General features: G+C 45.8%; 1 protein-coding gene across 4 annotated transcripts in view; it reads left to right on the plus strand.

Annotated features, from left to right (window-relative positions):
* The window catches only part of EXT2 (exostosin glycosyltransferase 2), a 148952-nt gene that overhangs the window by 84463 nt on the left and 42329 nt on the right, over positions 1-22160 (plus strand). For all 4 annotated transcript variants that reach the window (XM_070804090.1, XM_019975190.2, XM_070804089.1 and 1 more), the window contains 2 exons: positions 11035-11224; positions 20813-20979. In XM_070804090.1, the coding sequence (XP_070660191.1) occupies positions 11035-11224; positions 20813-20979 (357 nt within the window). The remainder of the gene's footprint in view (positions 1-11034; positions 11225-20812; positions 20980-22160) is intronic.

The raw sequence follows: 22160 nt of genomic DNA on the forward strand, positions 1-22160 counted from the left end.
ACATGGAAACATACACTCTAGAATTGGGTGGGACTCTGGAGAACAAAACTGAAATTTACAGAGGGCACAGTTTTATACCCAGATAGGCTCTGTTGTGTATTTTCTGTTGTTGAATCCTTGCATCCCCAAAGTAGCATTCTGCTAGCTCCATTCCTACAGATGAAGAAGGGGAGTCTTGTTTATTTTTAAGATCTGCGTCTCCATCATCCCATTTCATACATGAGGAAATGGAGGTCTGCAGAAGTGTGGTGACTTGTCTGACGCAGAGATTCTCAGTCCATCATTCCATCTGTTATAATAGGTTATGATGTTGTCGCAGTAATTGTTTTTGTATTGCACACAGACTTGGCCCTGAAATTAATCAGGAAATACAATAGCACCTAATTCAATTATTAGCGTAAATATAGAAAGACTTGTGTCACTGGCTTCTTGGTGGATTAGGTATGCTAAATGACCTTCCCAACTGAACAACAAAAATATTGAATGAAGTATGATAAAGCCTGTTGCTAAGTTGAGTGAAAAGTAAGATACTTGTTGACCCTAAACAAAGTGAAGCCAGGTGTCCTGGGAGATGCTTTCACTGCAGACATTTGCAGAGTTCGGTGGCGTAGAGCCTCAGCCTGGTTGACTGTCTGAAGCAGGGAGCAGGGGAGCGGGAGAGAAAGTGTGTGGCCTGAGCAAGTTGGAGAATCTATCGGGAGCTTCCTGGGTGAAGCCAGGGAGCTAAAAGAGCCTCTTGAGTGAAGGGGTGAAGAAGCGCAAGTCTGTATTGACCCTGCTGTTGAGCACTGCATTCATAAGCCAGCTTCACATGGTTTGTGGTCCATGTTCGTACTACAGGTATAGTCCAAACAAACCGTAAGAGGAGAATTTCCTCGGAGGTGGCCCTGAGTTGGTAGGGGCCAGCAGAAGTGGACACGGACCCTCTCTGTAGGGGTTCGTTTTCAGTCCAGCTCTCAAATGATGAACGTGTCTGTGGAAAATGAGCAGCTCACTGTAAAAAACAAAACAAAAACCCCACGATCAGAAATAAGGCAAACCCTATCAAGAAATAAGGCAGTATCACGAGCGAGAACCAGCAGAAACACAGCTGCAAGGCTTGGGCAAGCTCCAGAAGATAGTGGAGGACAGCGAGGCCTGGCATGCTGCAGTCCGTGGGGTTGCAAAGAGTTAGACGTGACATAGAGACTGAATGACACTTTAGATGATTAAATTCAAAGAAATGGTTTGGAATGCAGCCCAAAGAGACAGAAAATATTAACGAATTGAAGTTACGTGGAGAGCAGAGGGACAAGGTCCAACATATGTCTAGTCAGAGTTCCAGGACGAAGAGAGACAATGGAGAAGAGGCCCATTTTTGAAAGAATAATAGCTGACAGTTTTCCAGAGCTGTTGAATGATAGTAGATCTCAGAGCTAGGAAGACCAGCAAACCGCAAGCAGGACAGTCGTAGTGAAACTGCAGTGCACGGAAGAAAAAGGAGCTTTTAAACACATCTAGATGTTCAAGCTCGTTTTAGAAAAGGCAGAGGAACCAGAGATCAAATTGCCAACATCCGCTGGGTCATGGAAAAAGCAAGGGAGTTCCAGAAAAACATCTATTTCTGCTTTATTGACTATGCCAAAGCCTTTGACTGTGTGGATCACAATAAACTGTGGAAAATTCTTCAAGAGATGGAAATACCAGACCACCTGACCTGCCTCTTAAGAAACCTGTATGCAGGTCTGGAAGCAACATTAGAATTGGACATGGAACAACAGACTGGTTCCAAATAGGAAAAGGAATACATCAAAGATGTATATTGTCACCCTGCTTATTTAACTTATATGCATAGTACATCATGAGAAATGCTGGGCTGGAAGAAGCCCAAGCTGGAATCAAGATTGCCGGGAGAAATATCAATAACCTCAGATATGCAGATGATACCACCCTTATGGCGGAAAGTGAAGAGGAACTAAAGCGCCTTTTGATGAAAGTGAAAGAGGAAAGTGAAAAAGTTGGCTTGAAGCTCAACATTCAGAAAACTAAGATCATAGCATCTGGTCCCATCACTTCATGGCAAATAGATGGAGAAACAGTGGAAACAGTGTCAGACTTTATTTTTTTTGGTTCCAGAATCACTGCAGATGGTGATTGCAGCCATGAAATTAAAAGACGGTTACTCCTTGGAAGGAAAGTTATGACCAACCTAGATAGCATATTCAAAAGTAGAGACATTACTTTGTCAACAAAGGTCCATCTAGTCAAGGCTATGGTTTTTCCGGTGGTCATGTATGGATGTCAGAGTTGGACTGTGACGAAAGCTGAGTGCCGAAAAATTGATGCTTTTGAACTGTGGTGTTGGAGAAGACTCTTGAGTCCCTTGGACTGAAAGGAGATCCAACCAGTCCATCCTAAAGGAGATCAGTCCTGGGTGTTCATTGGAAGGACTGATTTTGAAGCTGAAACTCCAATACTTTGGCCACCTGATGCAAAGAGCTGACTTATTTGAAAAGACCCTGATGCTGGGAAAGATTGAAGGCTGGAGGAGAAGGGGATGACAGAGGATGAGATGGTTGGATGGCATCACCAACTCGATGGACATGGGTTTGGGTGGACTCCAGGAGTTGGTGATGGACAGGGAGGCCTGGTGTGCTACAGTTCATGGGGTTGCAGAGTTGGACACAACTGAGCGGCTGAACTGAACTGAAACACATCTAGAGGAAAAAGAGGCTAACAGTGAAAAGGTCTGGCTTGCTCCTGTGACCCTCAGTTAGTCTCAGTGGCTCAGTTTCTTTGGATATTAAAGAGTCACAGTACCTGTTTACTCTAGTCCACCCAGATGTGGTTAGACCCCTTCCAAGACCAACATACAGAAAACTGATTTGTGAGGACATTACTGTAAGTAAATTGTAGGAATTCTAAGTTGATAATTTAACTATCTTAGTTTTGTCTACAGCACTGAAAGGGATTTCTGGCCTTCGATTTTCATCTCTCATGTGTCTGTTTAATGTCAAGTCAGGGAGATTTAGCCATCAGCATTCTCCTTATTTTTCAGAGCGGTCAGGTATTTTTTAATGGGTGGGATGAGGCAAAGACGCAGTGTAACAAATAGACTTCAGGCTTGTCCCTGAATCTTTTCCCTCTCAATGTTAAGAGAGCCCGCTGGCACACATTCTTTAGGTCTCTCATCCTCCAGCTTCCCAAGTCAGCGCACACCCAGGGCAGTGCTGTGCTGCAGAGAGAAGCTGCAGAGGGTTAATGATTAAGGCAACGTGGGCCGCGTTACTGATTGCCCCTTTCAGATCTTCCAGCACCCATTAACATAAATATCATCTCACCATTTTGGACAGGGGACACCACCCTTATGCACGTTAGTAATGCGATGCTAATGCTTAACCCTTTCATTGCCCTCTCTGCTTCAAAGGCCTTGCCCTATGTCCATTGATAGGGAGGCTGTTTGAACCTCAAGGCAAAAATGAAAGGGTTAACTCCTTTTGGTTTTGCCCTTTGACCACTTCAGGATGAGAGGCATGATGAAATACTTTTCAAAGTCTTCAGTGGAAACACATCATGCATAATTGGAGCAAAAAAGAATAAATCAAAGCTTCCCCCCCCCCCCTTTTAGTCTGGTAATTCATAATTGAAACCACATTGAGGTAAGAGTTGATAACTTCAAAACAACCATGAAAACTGCCCTTTCGATCAAGGTAGGGATAGGTAAGGCTGCTCATAACCAGGGGCTTGAAAGCTTCTGTATAACAAGCCTGTCCTCTCCTTTTCCTTTCTCCTCTGACTTCTCACTTTTCTGTTCTGGCAAAATACCTTCATTTAAATCAAATGTGGGTTGACTCAAATATCTGCTTAATTCTCTTCTTGTCACAGGACGTTATACATAGTGACATAAAAAAAAAAAAAACCTCTGCTATAATAGGTGTTAAATTTTGGATCATCCTGCTTTGAATGTGATTCCTTCTGTGTGGGTTTTGCCTAGTGTAGGTTGAGAGAGTCCTTTCGTTGATATTAGAATGTGTATTTTATAATCCTCCTGTAGTTCCAGCAAGACCCTTTCAGAATGGCTCTAGCAGTTTGCCCACCAGCTTCCTCCACTTTCTGTAGGTAGGTAACTTTGGCCAGGATGGTTTTGGTTAAGGCTCGTGTAGGACTCCCATGACCTTTCAACCAAGGAAGTAAAACAGGATTGCAGGAAGGGCCCAGACAACTTCCCTGTGTGTGAGCCTGCCCAAGGCACACCTAGTTAGTTGAGTTGGAATCCCCTGCTTGAAGGAGAAGACCCCTTTGAACTGGTGGTGGGCTTTAAGCCTGATCTCCCAAGGCTTCTCTTTCAAGAGATCCTGCCACCCGAACCCACAAGTCCGTCTCGCTGGCTGGTCTGTTCGCTGTTAATTCATTCACCAGGGCGCTCCAGGATAAGAGATGCGGTAGAACTTCTCGAAAGTGGGCGTGGTGATGTGACAGTTGTCATGGCTGTCGTGGATTAAGTTAACAGTCTGAGTTTCTCAGCTTCCCTGAAGAATGTTTGTTCTGAGTGAGGAGTGCAGTGGGGGGAGGGTGAGTGGTGGAGGAAGGAGGTATTTGGCCTCAACGCGCCGTGCACACACTCCTCCTCTGGTATCACCTCCCATCTTGGAGTGAAGAGTTTCACCGAGCATACCGGAAAGTTCCTTGAGAGCCAGGGTTCCAGGCTGCAGCTGCGGTAGCAGGGCTCAGCCTTCTCCTCTGGCCCCTCTTTTGCTGGGTGCCTGGTTTCGTGCCCCATCGTGCCATGATTGAGATTTAATCAGGCCGCCGAGTTAATTGCCAGTGCTGTTTGCCTTTTCCCTGGCAGAAGTCAGAGTCTTGAGTAAATTATGGAGGTTTAAATTTGCTTGATTTCCTGCAGAAAGTGGGGTCAGGAGGTCCCAGACTGTAGACACTCTCTTTGGTCAGCCAGCAGGGGGTCAGTCCTTAACGGTATTTCAGAGGTGACTAAACGCTGTTTTTGAAATGTCCTTCTCCAGTAAGTTTTTTTTTCCTCTGGGGGTTGGTCTGTTGACCTTACCCTGGCGGAGTGGAGTGTCTGTATGAAGGCACGCACCCCGTTAAAGCTGCCTTTCTCCTCCCCATCACCGGGCTCCAAAGGCAAATGGAATCATGTTTGCGGACGGAGAGGCACCCAGCACAGAAGCCCAGCTGCAGATCAGCATTTCCTGTTTCTGACCTTTTGAGACACAATGTGAAGGTAGCCGTGTTAATTTATCAGTAAAACAATACTCTGGACAAGAAAGCTTCAAAACAAATCAACAGAAAACCAATCATGAGACTTAAAAAGAAACTTCTGTCGAATGGGCTTTTCATGATGTGGCTTTAGTCTTGAGTCTGAGGTCCGTTGTCTGTGCTCCCCTCCCTCCCTCCTCCCGACCTTGGCCCTGGCAGAGTCTGCCCCTGGCCAGCGAGGAAGCAGGTCTCAGCACTTGCCACTCAGCTTGCCCTGCGGCTGTTTGATTAGCTCCGTCCCCTCCTCACCTCCTCCAGGAAGATGGAGGTGATTCTGTGGATCTTCTGGGCCCCCGGGACTTGAGGACCTTGTTGTTTGCGTTATAATTTGTCTTTTTACCTAGCTGTCTTCCCTACCAGATTCTGAACTGTTTGAGGAGAAGGAATTTGTCTTTGCGTCTTTAACCCTATTCTTGGCTTATAGTTTATGCTCAGGAAATGTTGACTGAATGAATGAGCACCAAAAATCATACTGATGGAAAGATTGCTGAGCTGCTAATACTGTTGTTTTGGCAGATAAGAATATGAATTGGAGCGAGCTAGTTTTTTGTGTTTACTTACAACTACCATTCCTAGTTTCCCTGATAGCTCAGTTCATTCAGGGCTTCTTGGATAGCTCAGTTGGTAGAATCCACCTGCAATGCAGGAGACCTTGGTTCAATTCCTGGGTCAGGAAGATTCCCTGGAGAAGGGACAGGCTGCCCACTCCAGTATTCTTGGGCTTCCCTTGTGGCTCAGCTGGTAAAGAATCTGCCCGCAATGCGGGAGACCTGAGTTCGATCCCTGGGTTGGGAAGATCCCCTGGAGCATGGAAAGGCTACCCACTCCAGTGTTCTGGCCTGGAGAGTTCCGTGGACTGTATAGTCCACAGGGTCGCAGAGTCAGACACGACTGAGCGCCTTTGACTGTCACTTCACTTTCTGCATCCCTGGAGCTCTGTGTTGAGCCCTGGGCTGAGGGCGCACGTGCATCATCTGGAGGGAGGTGCTGTCAGGCTCTCCATTTTACAGGTGAGGAAGCTGAGAGTCACAGAGGAGGTTTTCCACACCACAGTAAATGTCAGCATCCAGGGTCACACTGTTTATTAAATATCCTAATACACTTCTTCAGAATACTTAGCACGATAAGATTGTGGATGCGTATTTTAAAATGAATGAACTAAGTTGGAAACCATTTCAGAGCTTTGATGTCACTCATTTGAATGTACATTAGCTGTTCACACCCATGCACAGAGAACAGAAAGAACACAATTTAGGCTTCATCATTTTTAACAAGTTTTTGTTGAGTCGCACCAAGCACTGTGCTAGGCGCTGAGTGTTAATAGCGGTTATGACTCTGGTTTTCATGACGCTTTCAGGATAGCTAAAATATAATGAATAGGACAGAAAAGAGAAAAACTTTGAAAATAAAAAGTGTATTTGGAGAGGAAGAAGAATCCAGGAGAATCCAGGTAAACCAGGACCCCAGAGCATGGTGAGGTGAAGGTAGAGAGGAAGAAGGGATTCATTTAAGATCCTAGTGGCTGGAAGATAGCTCATGATCACTTAGCCACCTCCCACCTGCTTTTGAGACCTGCGGAAAGTGAATCCCAGGGAAATTGCTGTTCCCATAAGACCATCTGTTGGCTTCCTTTATCGAGTGTTGCTATGTGTCAGGCACTTTACATTTATTAGCTTGTTACTGTTATTAACAGCATCTAGATTGTTAAGAAATAATAAGTAAGACATGTTAATAATTTAGTTATTGTGTTAAGTAACACTACCTAGAAAAGAGCCTCCCTCATAGCTCAGTGGTAAAGAATCTGCCTGCAGGGCAGAAGACCCGGGTTCGATTCCTGGGTCGGGAATAGCCCCTAGAGAAGGGAATGGCTACCCACTCCAGTATTCGTGCCTGGGAAATCCCATGGACAGAGGAGCCTGGTGCCCATGGTGTCACAAAGAGTATGACACAACTGAGTGACTAGCACTTGTACTTGTGCCTAGATAAGTTGTAGTTTTAACGTGATCTTATAGATTCAGAAACTGAGGTGCAAGAGAGGTTAAGCGCTTTGCCCAGGCCACACAGCTGGTAAGTGAAGATCCTGGGTTCTGATTAAGGACATGTGATTCTAAAACTGACCTCCAATGTGCTGGCTCACTTTTTGAAGGCATGTCCTACAGTAAAGCGTCAGGCTCATAACACGGTAGACCCATGCTCAGCGGTTTCTGTGTCGCCTCCATGTTCATCTCAGCGCCTGTGTTTTATGGGAAAGCGTTGGCAAGATTTCAGAGCTTGTTGCGCTTCTTTACGTGCCCTGTCTCCCCCAGTATGCTGCCGTTTCTGCTTCTCCAGTCTTCAAGCCCTGTTGGCACACAAGTGAGCGGTGTGGAAAAATTGAGAGCCAAGACAAGTTACTGTCCGTTTCCCACCCATCCTTCATCTCCTCCCACATCCCATAACCATCCGCTTCCCGAAGGGAGCTGGCATACCAGATGAGACAGGATCTGCTGTCTTGCCAGAGACTTCGTTTCTTCTCCTGGCAGTGCTGTGAAACCAGAGCTGTGATGCCTTTCGGGGGGTTTAAATTCCAAGGGATTCATTTTCTGAAACCAAGCTTTGCATCTCTCAGGGAATTTTCCCCCTCTTTTGAATGTCATAGAGGCATGCGAGTGTACTGGCGTTCCCCACTTCTCCCGAAGAACAGACCTCATTTTGTTGGAGGTTTAATAGTTTTTCCTCCTGTGTTAGAGGTGTATTTACCTTTTTAAATTTATGTGCTCCCTTTGTGTCAGTGTTATGTATTTGGTGTGTTTTTATTCCATGTACCCTGTGAAATCATAGTGTTTAGGTGGGCTCTTACTTATTGGCCCAGATTTGATCATCAAGAATCAAGAAAACCTTCAGCATTTCTCTTCTCTTCTCTTCTCAGAAAAGAGCTACAAGTAATAAGCTCTGGAGTTTCCCACAGTTCCAGAGTCTGTAAATGGTGATGCTTACCTCAAACTGGGGAAGGACCATGAAACACCACATCCTGGTGTTCTGGAGTCAGACAGCCTGGGCGCTTTCCTGCTCTGTCATGTATAGGTTATATGACCATGAACATCATTCACTATTTCTTCTTTCCTTTCTGGACTGGTAAAGCAAATGAATAGACATCATTCACTATTTGTAATCCCACAGTTTCATCATCTGTAAAATGAGAGTGGTAGCCATCTATTTTGGGGTTGTCATGAGGCTCAAATGAGATAATATATGTACAGCACAGTGCCTCACAGTAAAGTCATTCAGTCTTTACTGAACTCTTTGGAACCCCATGGACTATACAGTCCATGGAATTCTCCAGGCCAGGATACTGGAGCAAGCAGGGATTGAACCCAGGTCTCCCACATTTCAGGCGGATTCTTTACCAGCTGAGCCAGAAGGGAAGCCCAAGAATACTGGAGTGGGTAGCCTATCCCTTCTCCATCAGATCTTCCTGACCCAGGAATCGAACTGGTGTCTCCTGCATTGCAAGCAGATTCTTTACCAACTGAGCTGTCAGGGAAACCAAAGTACTTAGTAAATCTTGACTATTTTGATATCACATATTAAATTATTTTACATACTTCTTTAAAAACTTTTTTTGCTTTTCCATTTAAAATGGTGATTTTCAAGCACACAAGTTTTGTGTTGGGAGGGGTTGATGAGTGGGCTGGGTTGGTGAGGGCAGAGAGACCACGAACCTTAGTGATTAACTGTGACTTAGTAGCACAGGGCTACTTCCGTTTCCATACAAGTCAGGAAACTGATGAGTAAGATAGGAGTAGAAAATGAAAAGGTGTTCCTGCAAAGGTGATCGGATGCAGGGTGGAAACACGAAGATCCAGGCCCCGTCCTAAAACCACAGCTTAATGCCCAAGAGTGATATTGTGGAAACAAAAAGTCAGCCTTAGGAGGATACTCTTTCCTGTGGTGTCTCTTGGTTGTGAAATCTTAATTATGGCCTGTTGTGGACATTTTGGCGTTAATATCCTGATGACATTAGGACTCCAGGAATCCCATTCGGTCTCCTGGAGTTCCCATCCATGTGCATTCCATGTGCGTGTGTGCATTTCCTGCCCCACACTGTCACATCTGGCAAACAGCTGCTGTCATATACGTGGTGATGGCTGTCCGTCAGTGATATGGATGGGGGTGATGGGGGAAACCTTGGAGATCCCAGAGTATGAAAAGACTAAGGAGCGTGAGCAGCCAGAATAACAGGCCATTTCATATTCAGCCTCCTCCTGGTGAAGCTGAAGTTAGGTCCTAAAGTTAGGCTTTTCATGTAAAAGCACGTGAATGTAAATGTAACTCATGCCACTGAAATGTACACTTGAGTTTGAAATGGCAGGTTTTGTGTTATATTTTACCAGTTTTTAAAATTTAGCAGTGTAATATACCAAAGCCATTGCATACCTTAAATAGATGCATTGTTTAGTACATAAATTATTGGGCTTCCCCTGTGGCTCAGCTGGTAAAGAATCTGCCTGCAATGCGGAAGACCTGGTTCAGTCCCTGGGTTGGGAAGATCCCCTGGAGAAGGGATAGCTTACCCAATCCAGTATCCTGGCCTGGAGAATTCCATGGACTGTACAGTCCATGGGGTCGCAAAGAGTCGGACGCAGCTGAGCAACTAAACCACCACCCCTCGGCTTCTTCTATTGTCTCTGTTTTCTCTGACTTCTTGTGTTTCTTTCTGTTCATTTGTTTTCTATTGTTCATGCTGAAGATGTTCTTGAAATGTCTGATTCTAGGGTCTGTGGAAGCTCTAAAAAGCTGATCAAAAGCTTTTTGTTTAAGAGAAGCTTGTTACCTGGAGGGCTTTGCTGTGAGGTGATGGGGCCTCGCTGTAAGGTGATGCGGCCTCCCTGTGAGGTGGTGGGGCCTCGCTGTAAGGTGATGCGGGCTCCCTGTAAGGTGGTGGAGTGGCAAGTAAACCACATGGCTGCTAGTGTTTGGGTTGCTAGAAGGGGAGGAAGCTGTAGAGCTCATCATTCAAAATTTAGGCTCTAACTGCATTTTCCTCTCTTCAGTACCTATGTTTCCATGTCTAGAGCTTTAGGTTTTTCAGAGAATCAACCTCCCTTCTGTAGCGTGGGTAAGGAAGAAGCGTAGTTTTCTGGCTGAGTGGGCAGGTGGTGGGAACGCTTGTGCCCTGAGCCTGTCGCTGCTCCTTGCACGTATTTCAGCTGTTCCTCCTGTGTTCGCCCTCCTCCTCTTACCTCGTGAGGCCCGCCGAGCACAGCCCCTGGGCCGTTGTGGGGCTGGCAGTGGGACTTGGCTGCCTTGTTGTCTCGCCACCGCCTTTGTAGCACTTGGGTTGCAGCTCTCAGCCTTCTGCTCCGTCACCACTTCTCCAGCCCCTTTCAGTCTTTCAGAAGCATGTTGCTGCTGCTCATCAGCTGCTGTCTCTGTTCCCATTTCATTGTCTGGGTAGATTTATATTTTTTATCTATTAATTGCCATTTTAGTGGGTTTGGGGAGGGAATGGAGATAAACGCATGTGTTTAATCTGCCATGTTTAACTAGACATCTCCTCTTAGCTGCAAAGATTCTCTGGTTCTTTTTTTAAGGGTATCAGAGCCAAACTCAGTTAAACAGCATCAGTACAGATTTTGAGGTGGGGAAGACTTTGAACAGTTGCTTGCCTCTTGGATTGGTCATGGTAGAAACTACATCGAGTCTCCCGTGTTCCGGTTTATTGGTCATGCTGAGAAAGAGACCAGCACCATTGTTACTAGATCCTTCTCTGACCCATATTAATCTGTTCTCTTGCAGAAGTGGGGCAGTGTGAGCAACCCTCTCTTCCTTCCCCTCATCCCCCCACAATCTCAAGGTTTCACGGCCATCGTCCTCACCTACGACCGAGTGGAGAGCCTCTTCCGGGTCATCACTGAAGTGTCCAAGGTGCCCAGCCTATCCAAGCTGCTGGTCGTCTGGAACAATCAGAATAAAAACCCTCCTGAAGGTAAGACGAGCGGAGAGACGGTGTGTCCAGGAAAGGCCCGGTTTGGACGTTTTGTGTTCGTCTCAATGGGATCGAGTTTTTTTGATGGACAAATGATTTGCAGCCTTTGTCTTAAATGAACTTTCCTGCTTTGTCAACAGTAATGCCATTCCTGAGGCAGCATGACCCTGGTTTTCTCAGTCATCTTGTTCTTGTTCTAGGGTGGCCGGTTTAACTCTTAGCCCATGGCATGCTCTGTAGCCACAAGTGTTTGAGGGCTTAGGAGTCAATAGGATCAAAGGCCATCAGCCTTGGGAAAACAGATCTCAGCTTCCCTCAACCCTCTCAGCTGATTTGTTTACATGAAAAGTCAGTTTAAAAGGCATTAGTTTTCTCCTTCCTTATCTCGGCTCTGATACTGTGCTCTTCTTCAAAAAGGACGGCCTCACCTCTGATGGGCAGAGTCAGCAAAGTGCGCCCTCCCAGGCTTGAATCAGCTCCTTAAAGTGACCCCTCACTGGAAGTTCCCACCAGCTCATCCGTAATCACTCTGTCCCTTGCCTTGGCCACCCCTGTAATCTGCTGACTGGCAGCTCGGGCTGAGCCTGTTTGATTCATTGGATTTGTTTTTAATTCAGGACGCATAATGTACGTTCCACCTGCATTTCGTTTCTCATTCAGTCCGTCTATTATGGATCCTAATCCCAGGGACTTCAAAGCCCCTGCCCTTTATAGCCTATTAAAGCCAGGAAGTTTCTGATGGATTAGAGCAAGGAATGAGTTTGAAGTTTGTAATGTGCACCACTATCACCGATAAGGTCTAGTTTATTGCCTGACAGTAGTATCTGCACTTTTTATGGCTGTTCCCGTTTAATTGGTTATCCTGAAGTCGGGATAGTCAACCTTGGAAAACCCAGTAGTAGATCCCTAGTCTAGGCTGGGAGAAGAATGTACTTCTGTCTGTGAGGCAAATCAGGATTTAAATGCCCTCTTGAGACTTTAAAATTTTTTCCTTGGTGGGACTTTTGTTCTCTGCATCAGTACTTGCTTTTTAGATTCAGGGGGCCACAGTTTAGTAAACAAAGTAGCTCTTTTACGTGAAGGCCCATAGTACTCCCTGAGGCACACGGCGTTTATTATCGTTGTTGCTATTCTCATCTTTTGTGCCGGGTTGTTTTCCTCCCAACATTCTTGGATTTTTTTTTGTTTGTTTGACTCTCAATAAAGGGGACAGAAAAGGGTAGAAGAAAAAGAGGATGTTGGCACCTTCTCAGAGGGAGAGAGGATGAAACTGACGGGAAGGGGGAGGAGGAGGAGGCCGAGGGGACAGAACGGGACAGCAGGGAGGCTCTTCAGAGCCCCGGGTCCACCCAGAGTGAGTGGATCGGAGGCACTGCATTGCTCATCTGAGTCTTCATTCATAAAGGATGGGTTGTGTTTCAGAAGGAAGGCTGTGTGTCCCTTGTTGGAGCTGGAACAGCTGTGTGTCGTATCTGCAGTCACCCTGCTGCATGCCGAGGCCACCAGCTTCCAGGGCGGGAGCACCCCAGCTGCACCCCACCCTCCTGCCCAGACAGGCAGTGCTGCTGCTAAATGCAGAAGAGACGTCTCCTTAGAAACCCGGGTTAGCCACTTTGGGCATAAGGTGACTTATTTAATGTGACTTTGAGTCACTTCTTTGGAGCAAGTATCACTGCAAACTGTGAGGAAAGAGAACTAGTTTTCTTCCTTCTTGGTCTAAGGTCCTGCCTACATTGCTGTCACTAAAAGCAAGAGCACAAACCTAGGTTCTGGAGTTGGGTGTTTAGTTTTAATTTTTGGTACACCCTACCAAAGTGTAGTGGTGAATGTCATGACCAAGAGTGTAGTTTATTTTTGAAATATTTTGGCTCTAGAGAGGAAAGAGCCCTCAACTGATGAGGCCCAAATTTTGACACATTCAGGGGCTGGACCAGCTTTTTTTCTAACAGTGGTTTTTAGGTCAGGGCTCTGGTTCTGGCATTGTGGTTGTTTGGGGAGAACATGAACTGTGTTTAATCTTCTGTGGGGTGTTTGTTCAGTTGGTAAATGGGGCTGTCAGCTCTGGCCCTCGTGCCAGCAAAGGCATCTGATTTTTCATGTACGGCATTAGTAACATATATATTTTTTAAAAGACAAGTCCAAGGCTTTGAAATATTAGAGGCAAAAGTGATGTTTTTCACTTTCTCTACATTTACTAAAATAAATATTGTGGTTAACATGTCTGCTGCTGGGAGGATTAGTGTAGGCAGAAATCCCTCCCCTCTACTTTTTTTTTTTTTCACTCTCCAACCCAACCAAATAGTATTTTCTTTTTGGTTACATTTAAGTCTAAATTGCTGGGTTTGAAGTTTAAGTAAATACTTAGACTAGGCAATAGAAATTTCCAGCGAGCTTTCGTCACGTTGGTTTTGAGCTCTGTCAGACGAAAGAGGCGAGCCACTGCCCTCCTCCGACCTCAGCTTTTCAGTTTCCCGGCTTGATGGATATAGAGGTTGTTAGGCTTGGCCCCTGGCCTCAGCCTGAAGGAAGCTGTTACATCGTACATTTCAGATAGATTTAACTCAGCCTTCTGTTTTAACTGATTTCAGTTTTTAAATTTGAATTGATCTCAGGGAACTCCCCTATGGCCACCCCAGCTTCGGGTTGCTACTTCCACAGTTCTTAATAGGCAGGATGGGATTGGCTGAGCGTTTCAGGGCGGTCTGTCGGGATGGGGGCCATCGAGAAGCAGAAGCAGGAGTGCCCTTCCTTCCAGCTGAATTCAGGGACCGTGGGGAGTGAGGCTCTGGGGACCCGCTGTTCACCAGGCAGGTTGAGGACTTCTGGAGGGAGCTCAAGATTTGTACAGAGATAACCTGATGGTTGATTTTGTGAATCTGTGGTTGTGTTTGACAGTGATCCCCAGGATGGACTTGGGGTCATCGTCGGACAGCCTGAACATTTCGTAGTACCTTTGCCAAGTTGGAGAATTCTCCTAGCTCACATGGCTCCTGGCATCCAACTTGGAGAAAACTGTTAATCAATACATGTTTTTAAAAAAATCCTTAACACAAGGAGTTCTTTTTCTCCTTCAAGTTGGACTAAAGCTCAGAACTGTAAAGTTATCAGGTCAGTTGGCTCAGCTGTTTGTTTTTCATAAATTTGGCAATGTTTTTGAGAAATCTTATTTTTCAGACTACTTTGTGTGAATGGAAGGTGACATTTCTGTTTTGCCAGCTATAGATTCGCAGGATGAGACACAAGCTACAATTCATGCAGTTCCATTTAGAGGTTAAAAGAATAAGGAAAAGACCCCACCTGGGCCAAGCAGTGGTGGAAGAACCCGAGGTTTCTAGCTGTGACACTGTTTCCTTCTGCGTGCTAAGGAGTCACCACCTGTTCTTCTGTCTACACCGCTTCAAAATGTCAGAGGCAAAGTGAAGTTTGTAAGACCTTACAAGAATCCATTTGTGAAGATGCCTGGGTAAGGAAGATCTCCTGGAGGAAGAAAATAGCAGCCTATTCCCGTATTCTTTCCTGAAAAATCTCATGGACAGAGGAGCCTGGCGGGCGACAGTCCAAAGGACTGCAAAGAGTCAGACATGACTGAACCACTACGCACATCTGTGAAAATGAGAATGATACAGTGTTGTTACAACATGTATCGTGTACCTTTTATATCCAAGGAATGGGAACTGTGCTGAGTGCTTTACACGTATTGTCTCTACTGCTTATAACAAAACTGAAAGAAGCTGATATTATCCCCATTTACAAAAGTGAAACTCAGATTAACTGAGTAATTTGCCCTAGGGCTCCCCTGGTGGCTCTAACAGTAAAGAATTCGCCGGCAGTGCAAAGACCCGGGTTCAATCCCTGGGTTCGGAAGATCCACTGGAGAAGTGCATGGCAGCCCACTCCAGTATTGTTGCCTGGAGCATTCCATGGACAGAGGAGCCTGGTGGGCTACAGCCCATAGCATCACACAGAGCCGGACACGACTCAACAACTAACACACACACGTCAGAGGTCTGCAGAAATGAACACAAGTCTCTCTGGATCCAAGCTCATGCTCTGTGCCCCGAGCCCCACTGTGTCTATTCAGATTGCTGTTTAGCAGCAAGGAGATCATGCTTTGTCAGGTCTCTGATTTGGGATTATGCAGATCAACCAGGTTCTTATCAGGGGCTCGAAGAGAGGCAGAAAAATAAATCTTATTCTTTTGGAAGTACTAACGGAAAGAAAAATACAAGTCTTCTGTTCTTTCTCACTTACGTTTTTCTTTCCTACCTTGTATTCCTGTCCTTTTTTTTTTTTTTTTTTCCCAAACTGTATCAAAATCCTATATCAGAATTACCTTCTTTAAGGCAGGGAGTAATTATACTGCTTCTTTGGCTAGCCACTTTCTTGTTCCCGTGTTCCACAGAAGGGATACAAAAGCCCAAGGAAGTTGGATCCCCTCCTTAGAGCCCTGTTCTATTTGAAGCTGTGAAAACAAGCAACTGGGAGTTCTACTTGGAGTCCTTCCTTGTGGTCACAGTGGTTCATAGGGAGCTGGACCGTTGAGATGGAGACTTCTTTTACCAAAGCTGCCTTTGGCTCTCCAGGCCCAACTCAGGACAGGAAAAGGTAATCACCTTTCCAAGAAAGCCACGATTCATTCTACATTTCCATCTGTACCCATTTAGCTTTCCTCACTTGCTAAAACTTCCCTATCAAAGACCTTATCAAGGAAGGTTGTTTTTAGACATTGTCTTGAGTAATTTTCTGGCTACACATAGGAAAAGAATGTGGAAAACTCTCTGTTGAAGATGTTGTGCACACTCCCTGGGTGAGAGGGACTCTCATCCAGGGTCGAGAACATTGACACATCATGCAAGCAGCTCACCTGTTTTCTAGCCTCTTTCTGTATTGCAGAAAGAGAGGCTGTTTGTTGCCTTGTGAAATTTCCTTGGCAAGAGTTCCATGTTTCTTGCCAACGGAACTGTTGGCAAGTTAGGTTTTTTCAGTTCTAGAGGATTAATGGCAGGGTTTCCGCTAGTCTCAAAGTGAACTTTGAAGATAAAAGCTGAGGACATGCCACTAGACTGTTGGAGTGATGTACGAGATCTAACGTGTGCCTCTTTGCCACCACTACCTAGGGTTCATCCTTTGGTCTGTAAATAGGCACAGACTTGCAAGGGAAAGCACAGCCAACGTTTGGTGGACGTTCTGCCACGTGCTGGGCACTGAGCTGCTAAAAGCATTCCTGTTCCTCCTCACGCCTTGCCACAGGTGGAGATGGTGTCACTATCCCATCTTCATAGTCAAAGAAACAGGTACAGAACCACGGACTTGTTCAAGATCACATAGCTGATAAGGAATACAAACACCTGAGATTTGAAGCTCTTTCCAAAGACTGTTCTCTCTGTGAAACGTGACTGGCCATACAGTCCTCAGAGGTGTCTTGTTTGGTCCCTGAAGTTGGTACATTTCACGTGGAAGAGCACATAGCGTTGCTGAAGGCATTTCGTTCCATCAGAACATTCTTACCGACTTTGAGCCTGAATCGGTTTCCCTGTAACTTTCACCCAGGCGTTGGTCACGCTTCTAGCTTCAGAAGCCATAGAGAAGCCATTCAGAAGCCTTTCATCTGGGAACCCTTCTGATAGCCCTAGTGTGTTAGTCAAGGTCCAGGTGGGAGACAGAAACCACACAGCAACTTGACCAGGAAAAGTTCAAGTTTTAACTAGGAATTGTTAAGGAGGACTAGGAGATTGGTGGCTAAAGGGTGAAGAGAGCTCCCGGGATATAGGAAATCAGCTTGGGGATTGAGAGCGCTTCCCCAAGCTCGGTCTGAGATTCAGACCCACTGCATGGTGAAGCTGCTCAGGTGCCACAGGCTGAGTCTGGCAAACAGGAAACCAGCAGCCCCTTTGGATACCCATGGAATTCAATGGGAAGCCATCCGGGGGGTGTTATTGGACTCAGAGGGGTACTGGCGAGGGCTTCAGTTCCTGAGGAACCACCTGAGGGCAGAACCTCAGCTGAGTTGCTGCTGAAGGTATCACAGAACTTGCCAGGAAACTGCCTGCAGAGGAGCTGCCAGACTCCTTCGGGAGCCTGTTGGGGTGTCTGTAGAACCTGCTGGGAGCCTCCCTTGGGGGTGCCGTCTACATGTGCTGGAGAGGGGTGCTGCTGCCTACCTGCTGGCCAAGTACCGAAGGAGCAAGTGAAAAAGGCACACCAGAACCAGGAAGCAAAGCCCTCACCTCCCAGCGTCCCTCCAGCACCTGCTGCTGACGTGTTAACATCAAGTCAGTGGGCAAAGGGGAAATGGTGATGGGGCTGGCTGCCAGTATCACCCCCAGGGCAGTGAAGGGTGAATTTGGAGCTGAGAGGCAGTGCATGGCATATTCAGTTTAAAGAGATCCTGGATCCGAGGACCTGTACTGTCCTCATCAACTCCGCCTATCTCCCAGTTTGTTGGTTCTTCTGTAAGTGTTTGTGTGCTGGTCGCTCAGTCATGTCTGACTCTTTGCGCCCCCACGGCCTGTAGTCCTCCAGGCTCCTCTGCCAATGGAATTCCCCAGGCAAGGATTCTGGAGTGGGTTGCCATTCCCTTCTCCAGGGAATCTTCCCGACCCAGGGATTGAACCCTGGTCTCCGACATTGCAGGCAGATTCTTTATCGTCTGAGCCATGCTGGGCAGCTCTATTGCAGTACCCAAATCTAAATACAAGGTCTCATACAGAGGTTCTCAAAGTGCAGTCCGGGGACTGCTGAGCATCCCTGAGGTCCTTTCACAGGGTTGGTGAGGTTGAAATTCTTTCTCTGAGAATGCTGAGTCACCCTGCGTTCCCACGCTTATATTTTTTACGTGTGCATAGTGGGGTTTTCCAGGGACTGCCCAACATGGGATGACATCACCACTCTACTGGCTGATGGAGGGTATGCTCGTGTGTCCTGGGTTTTAAAGTTTCCTTGGTTTTCATTCAGAATATAATAAATTGTGTGTGTGTGTCCTACATAAATAAAACCTCTTTGGGGATCTCAACAGTTTTTAAAAGCACGAAGGAATCCTGACACCATTTGAGAACCACTGATCTAAAGATAACCACTGATCTAGTTAGAGCTATAACTTCCTTCACTTTTAGATATTACAATTTATTCATGTTTTCTAAGGATTTGGATTTATGACAGGGATTTCTTTTACTTAACTGGAAGAGGGAATGGGAAGCAGAGAAGAATAAGGATGATTGTTTTTGTTCCAGATCCAGAGAAACATGACATTTTCAAGCTGCAGTAAACGGTGCAGGTCCTATTTGGTCTTTGATGCTAAACAGACTTAGATTCAAATGCTAGCTGTATCATTTAGCCCTAACCCCAGCCAATGTACTTAACCTCTCTGAGCCTTGTGAATCCTACTCTGTAAATAATTTCTGCTCTATAGACTTGTCAGGAGGATGAATGACAGTGCACCTGTAAAGTATCTGGCATATACTGGTTGCTTAATGAAGGTTCCCTTCTCTCTCTCCACTTATTCTTACCCTGAGAAGAAGGGACCTGCCTAAGAACCCCATGGGAAATGCAGAACTCAGGTCTCCAGTCTCTTAGTCCTGTGCCTATCCATTTATTCTGAAGACAGTTTTTGATTATGTCATTCTGGACCAGGTTAAGTATTGATTAAAAGGGACTGACCCATTGGATCATTTCTTTGGTCTCCAGTCCTTTCTCAAACATGCTTTTTTTTGGAGTTGAACACATTTTTAGACCCTAAGCTTTTTCAGGCTGTGAAAGTGTTAGTCGCTCAGTTGTGTCTGACTTTTTGTGACCCCATGGACTATAGCCTGTCAGGCTCCTCTGTCCATGGAATTCTCCAGGCAAGAATACTGGAATGGGTAGCCATTCCCTTCTCCAGGGGATCTTTCTGACCCAGGGATCGAACCTAGGTCTCCTGCATTGCAGGAAAACTCTTTACAATCTGTGTCACCAGGCACTTTAGGCCCTAGGCTTATTTAGAACTTAAGGACTATCTTCTCCATATATATATATATATATATATATATATATGTATGTATGTATGTATAGGAATATCTTCTTTAATTACAGGGCCTCGCACTTTCACAGGCCTCTTCCAAGAACCTAGGAGCACCTTACCTGGACACATTGTAAATTATGCAGAAGTAAGATATTTTATATGATGTCTGTTAGAGCAACCTTTTTTCCTCCTGATTTTCCCTCAGTCATACTTATCCTTCGGTATGATAACTTCGGAGTGGCCACAGGCATTTTGGGGCTTCAAGACTCACAAAACTAGACCATCCCACAATTATGTGTTGGGTTTCTGGAAGCAATATGATACCTTTCCGTGCTCATCTGACAAATGTTGTGTGAAGAACAAACTGCCCTCTGTAAAGAACCCTGAGGTCTGTGGACATAGGTCCTGTACCAAAGAAGTGTTAATTTTATTCTGTGCTAAATGCATCACTTTAAAATGAGGAACCTGAGGTTGAATTGCTTCAAAGTAGAATGGGAAAAATGTAAGGCGAGTCACAAGTTCGTGGGTCTTCAGTATACCAGAAAATCCCATGTAATCGGACCTAGAAATTTGATATTTACTCTGTAAATTGGTCATGATGAGAACCCAAACCCAGTGAGTCAGGAGAGAGCGGCTGTTGAGCGGTGAGGTGCTGAGTTAGGAAAGCTGAACTCATTCAGGGCAACGGTTTTGTGAGGGTGGCTTCGGCGGCCTTGGGAGCCGTTGGTGGTGGAAGTGGGCACTCTCATCTTCTTTCAGCAAATGTTTCCCAGAGGGGCTGCAGGCAAGTTTGGGGCTGGGTGTACACACCCGGAAGGATTATGCAGAGGTGGCCAGGTGGTCGAGTCCTGGTGTTCAAACCATGGGCCTGAGAATGAGGCAGACAGGGCCCATGCCTGCTCCTGCCCTGTCCCTGTGACCTTCATCAAGTCGTTTGGCACCCCCCACCCCCACCCCCGGCCTCTCAGTTGTGCCTTGGAGCCTGTTTGTGGATTCTGGTTAAGACAGCATTGAGCAGCAGCAGTGTTGTAAGGATGTAGAGAGAAGAGAAGTATTTATGATATATTATAAAAATTCATCTTTAAGAATGCCCTCCTGTAGTTGTGCATGCGGTTATTGTTTTTTCCCCATATTCTTATTTATTTTTGGCTGTGCTGGGTCTTCGTTGCTGTACGGCCTTTTTCTCCAGTTATGGAGAGTGGGGGCTGCTCTCTAGTTGCAGTGCGAGGGCCCCTCCTTCCAGTGGCTTCCCTTGTTTCCTAGCGTGGGCTCCAGGGCGCACGGGACTTCAGTAGTTGGGGCTCCCGGGCTCTAGAGCAGCGGCTCAGTAGTTGTGGCACACGGGTCAGTTGCTCTGTGGCATGTGGGATCTTCCTGGATCAGGGATTGAACCCACATCTCGTGTATCGGCAGGCTGATTCTTTACCACTGAGCCACCGGGGAAGCCCTGCGCCTGTGGATTTCATGAGAGTCACAGCTTTGAGTTGCTTCTTCTGTCTTATTTGTGAGACATGGCTTTTACCAGTTTATCTTTTCAAAGAAGTTAGAAGAGTCATAAATACCTTGGTTTTTTTTTTTTTTTCTTTTTCCAGATTCTCTGTGGCCCAAAATCCGGGTTCCATTAAAAGTTGTGAGAACAGCTGAAAACAAGTTGAGTAACCGCTTCTTCCCTTACGATGAAATCGAGACAGAGGCCGTCCTGGCTATTGATGATGATATCATCATGCTGACCTCTGATGAACTGCAGTTCGGTTATGAGGTAAGGAGGTCTCAAACAGTGCGTTTTCATATTTAATATTTATTGCCCATTATTGCTTGTCTTGCCTAATACAGAGGGTTATATTTCATTCTCTGAAGTTGTGATTTGTAATAGCACCCAAAAACCGTGCTTGGGAGTGTGGGTCACGAAGCTGTTCTTTAGAGCTTCGTGGAACCCCTATTCCAAAATGACAGTTGTGCTGGCTGCCAGTTTGGGGAGCTCCCAAGGAGGGTCCCAGGGGACGTCTTCAAAAGAGCATCTATGAGATTTAACAAGCGCTTTACTGATGTCTCCATGAAGAGCACTGCCCAGACTCAGGCAGCTGGGCATGGCCACAATAAAAACATCAGTAAGTGAAGAAGCTGGCGACACTGACAAACAGAAAGCAGACCCACTGCTGGCTTGCCTTCTGAGTTTGAAGTGCAGAGGCTGGCTGCCTGTCTTTGGGGAGGAGCATTCTCTATCACCGTTCATTCAGGGAGGCTGATGGATTAGGCCGGGTTCAAGGGTTAAGTATGGAGACCAGGAAAGGTCTCCCCAGGGGAAAGTGCCAGAGCCGAGGCCTGGTGAAAAGCACTAGGAATTGATGTGTCCTGTCAGGGGGATGTCCGCGAGACGCGTGATGGCGACAGGCAGAGGCCCGGGGCTGCGGGGGTGAGTCGGGGGTATCAGAGCCAAGCAGAACAGTGTGCACATCAATTAACCACAGCCGGCACCAGGGAAAGTGGGGGCATTTATCCCCAAGAGTCATCCTGCTTTGGGGAGAGAGGTAACCATCTTCTTTAGTTGACTCAGGATCTGTTAAATTTGAGGTTCTAAGAAATTATGAAACTTTATTTAATGAAGCCATATTCGGTACATGTGTTATAGAAATTTATTTTCTAAGCCTTAAAAGTGGATTTTTCTTTCTTATTTTTTAAATTATTAAAGTAAGATAACATGTTTATAGGAGACGTAGAAAATACAGAACAAAGTTACATATAGTTCTGCTATATATTACAGTTCTTTTTTTAAAGTAGGTAAATTAAGGTTTTTAGTTGGAGTTTCAATATCAGACTTTCAAAAATTAATAGAATGAATATACAGAACAGTAGAAAGATATAGTAGACCTGAAAGGCACCATGAACCAATTCAGCATAATTAAGATTCGTACAACTTTCACACAATAATAGGATACAAAT

Source organism: Bos indicus, chromosome 15 (genome assembly GCF_029378745.1).
Source record: "Bos indicus isolate NIAB-ARS_2022 breed Sahiwal x Tharparkar chromosome 15, NIAB-ARS_B.indTharparkar_mat_pri_1.0, whole genome shotgun sequence".
In the NCBI taxonomy this organism is placed as follows: Eukaryota; Metazoa; Chordata; class Mammalia; order Artiodactyla; family Bovidae; genus Bos; species Bos indicus.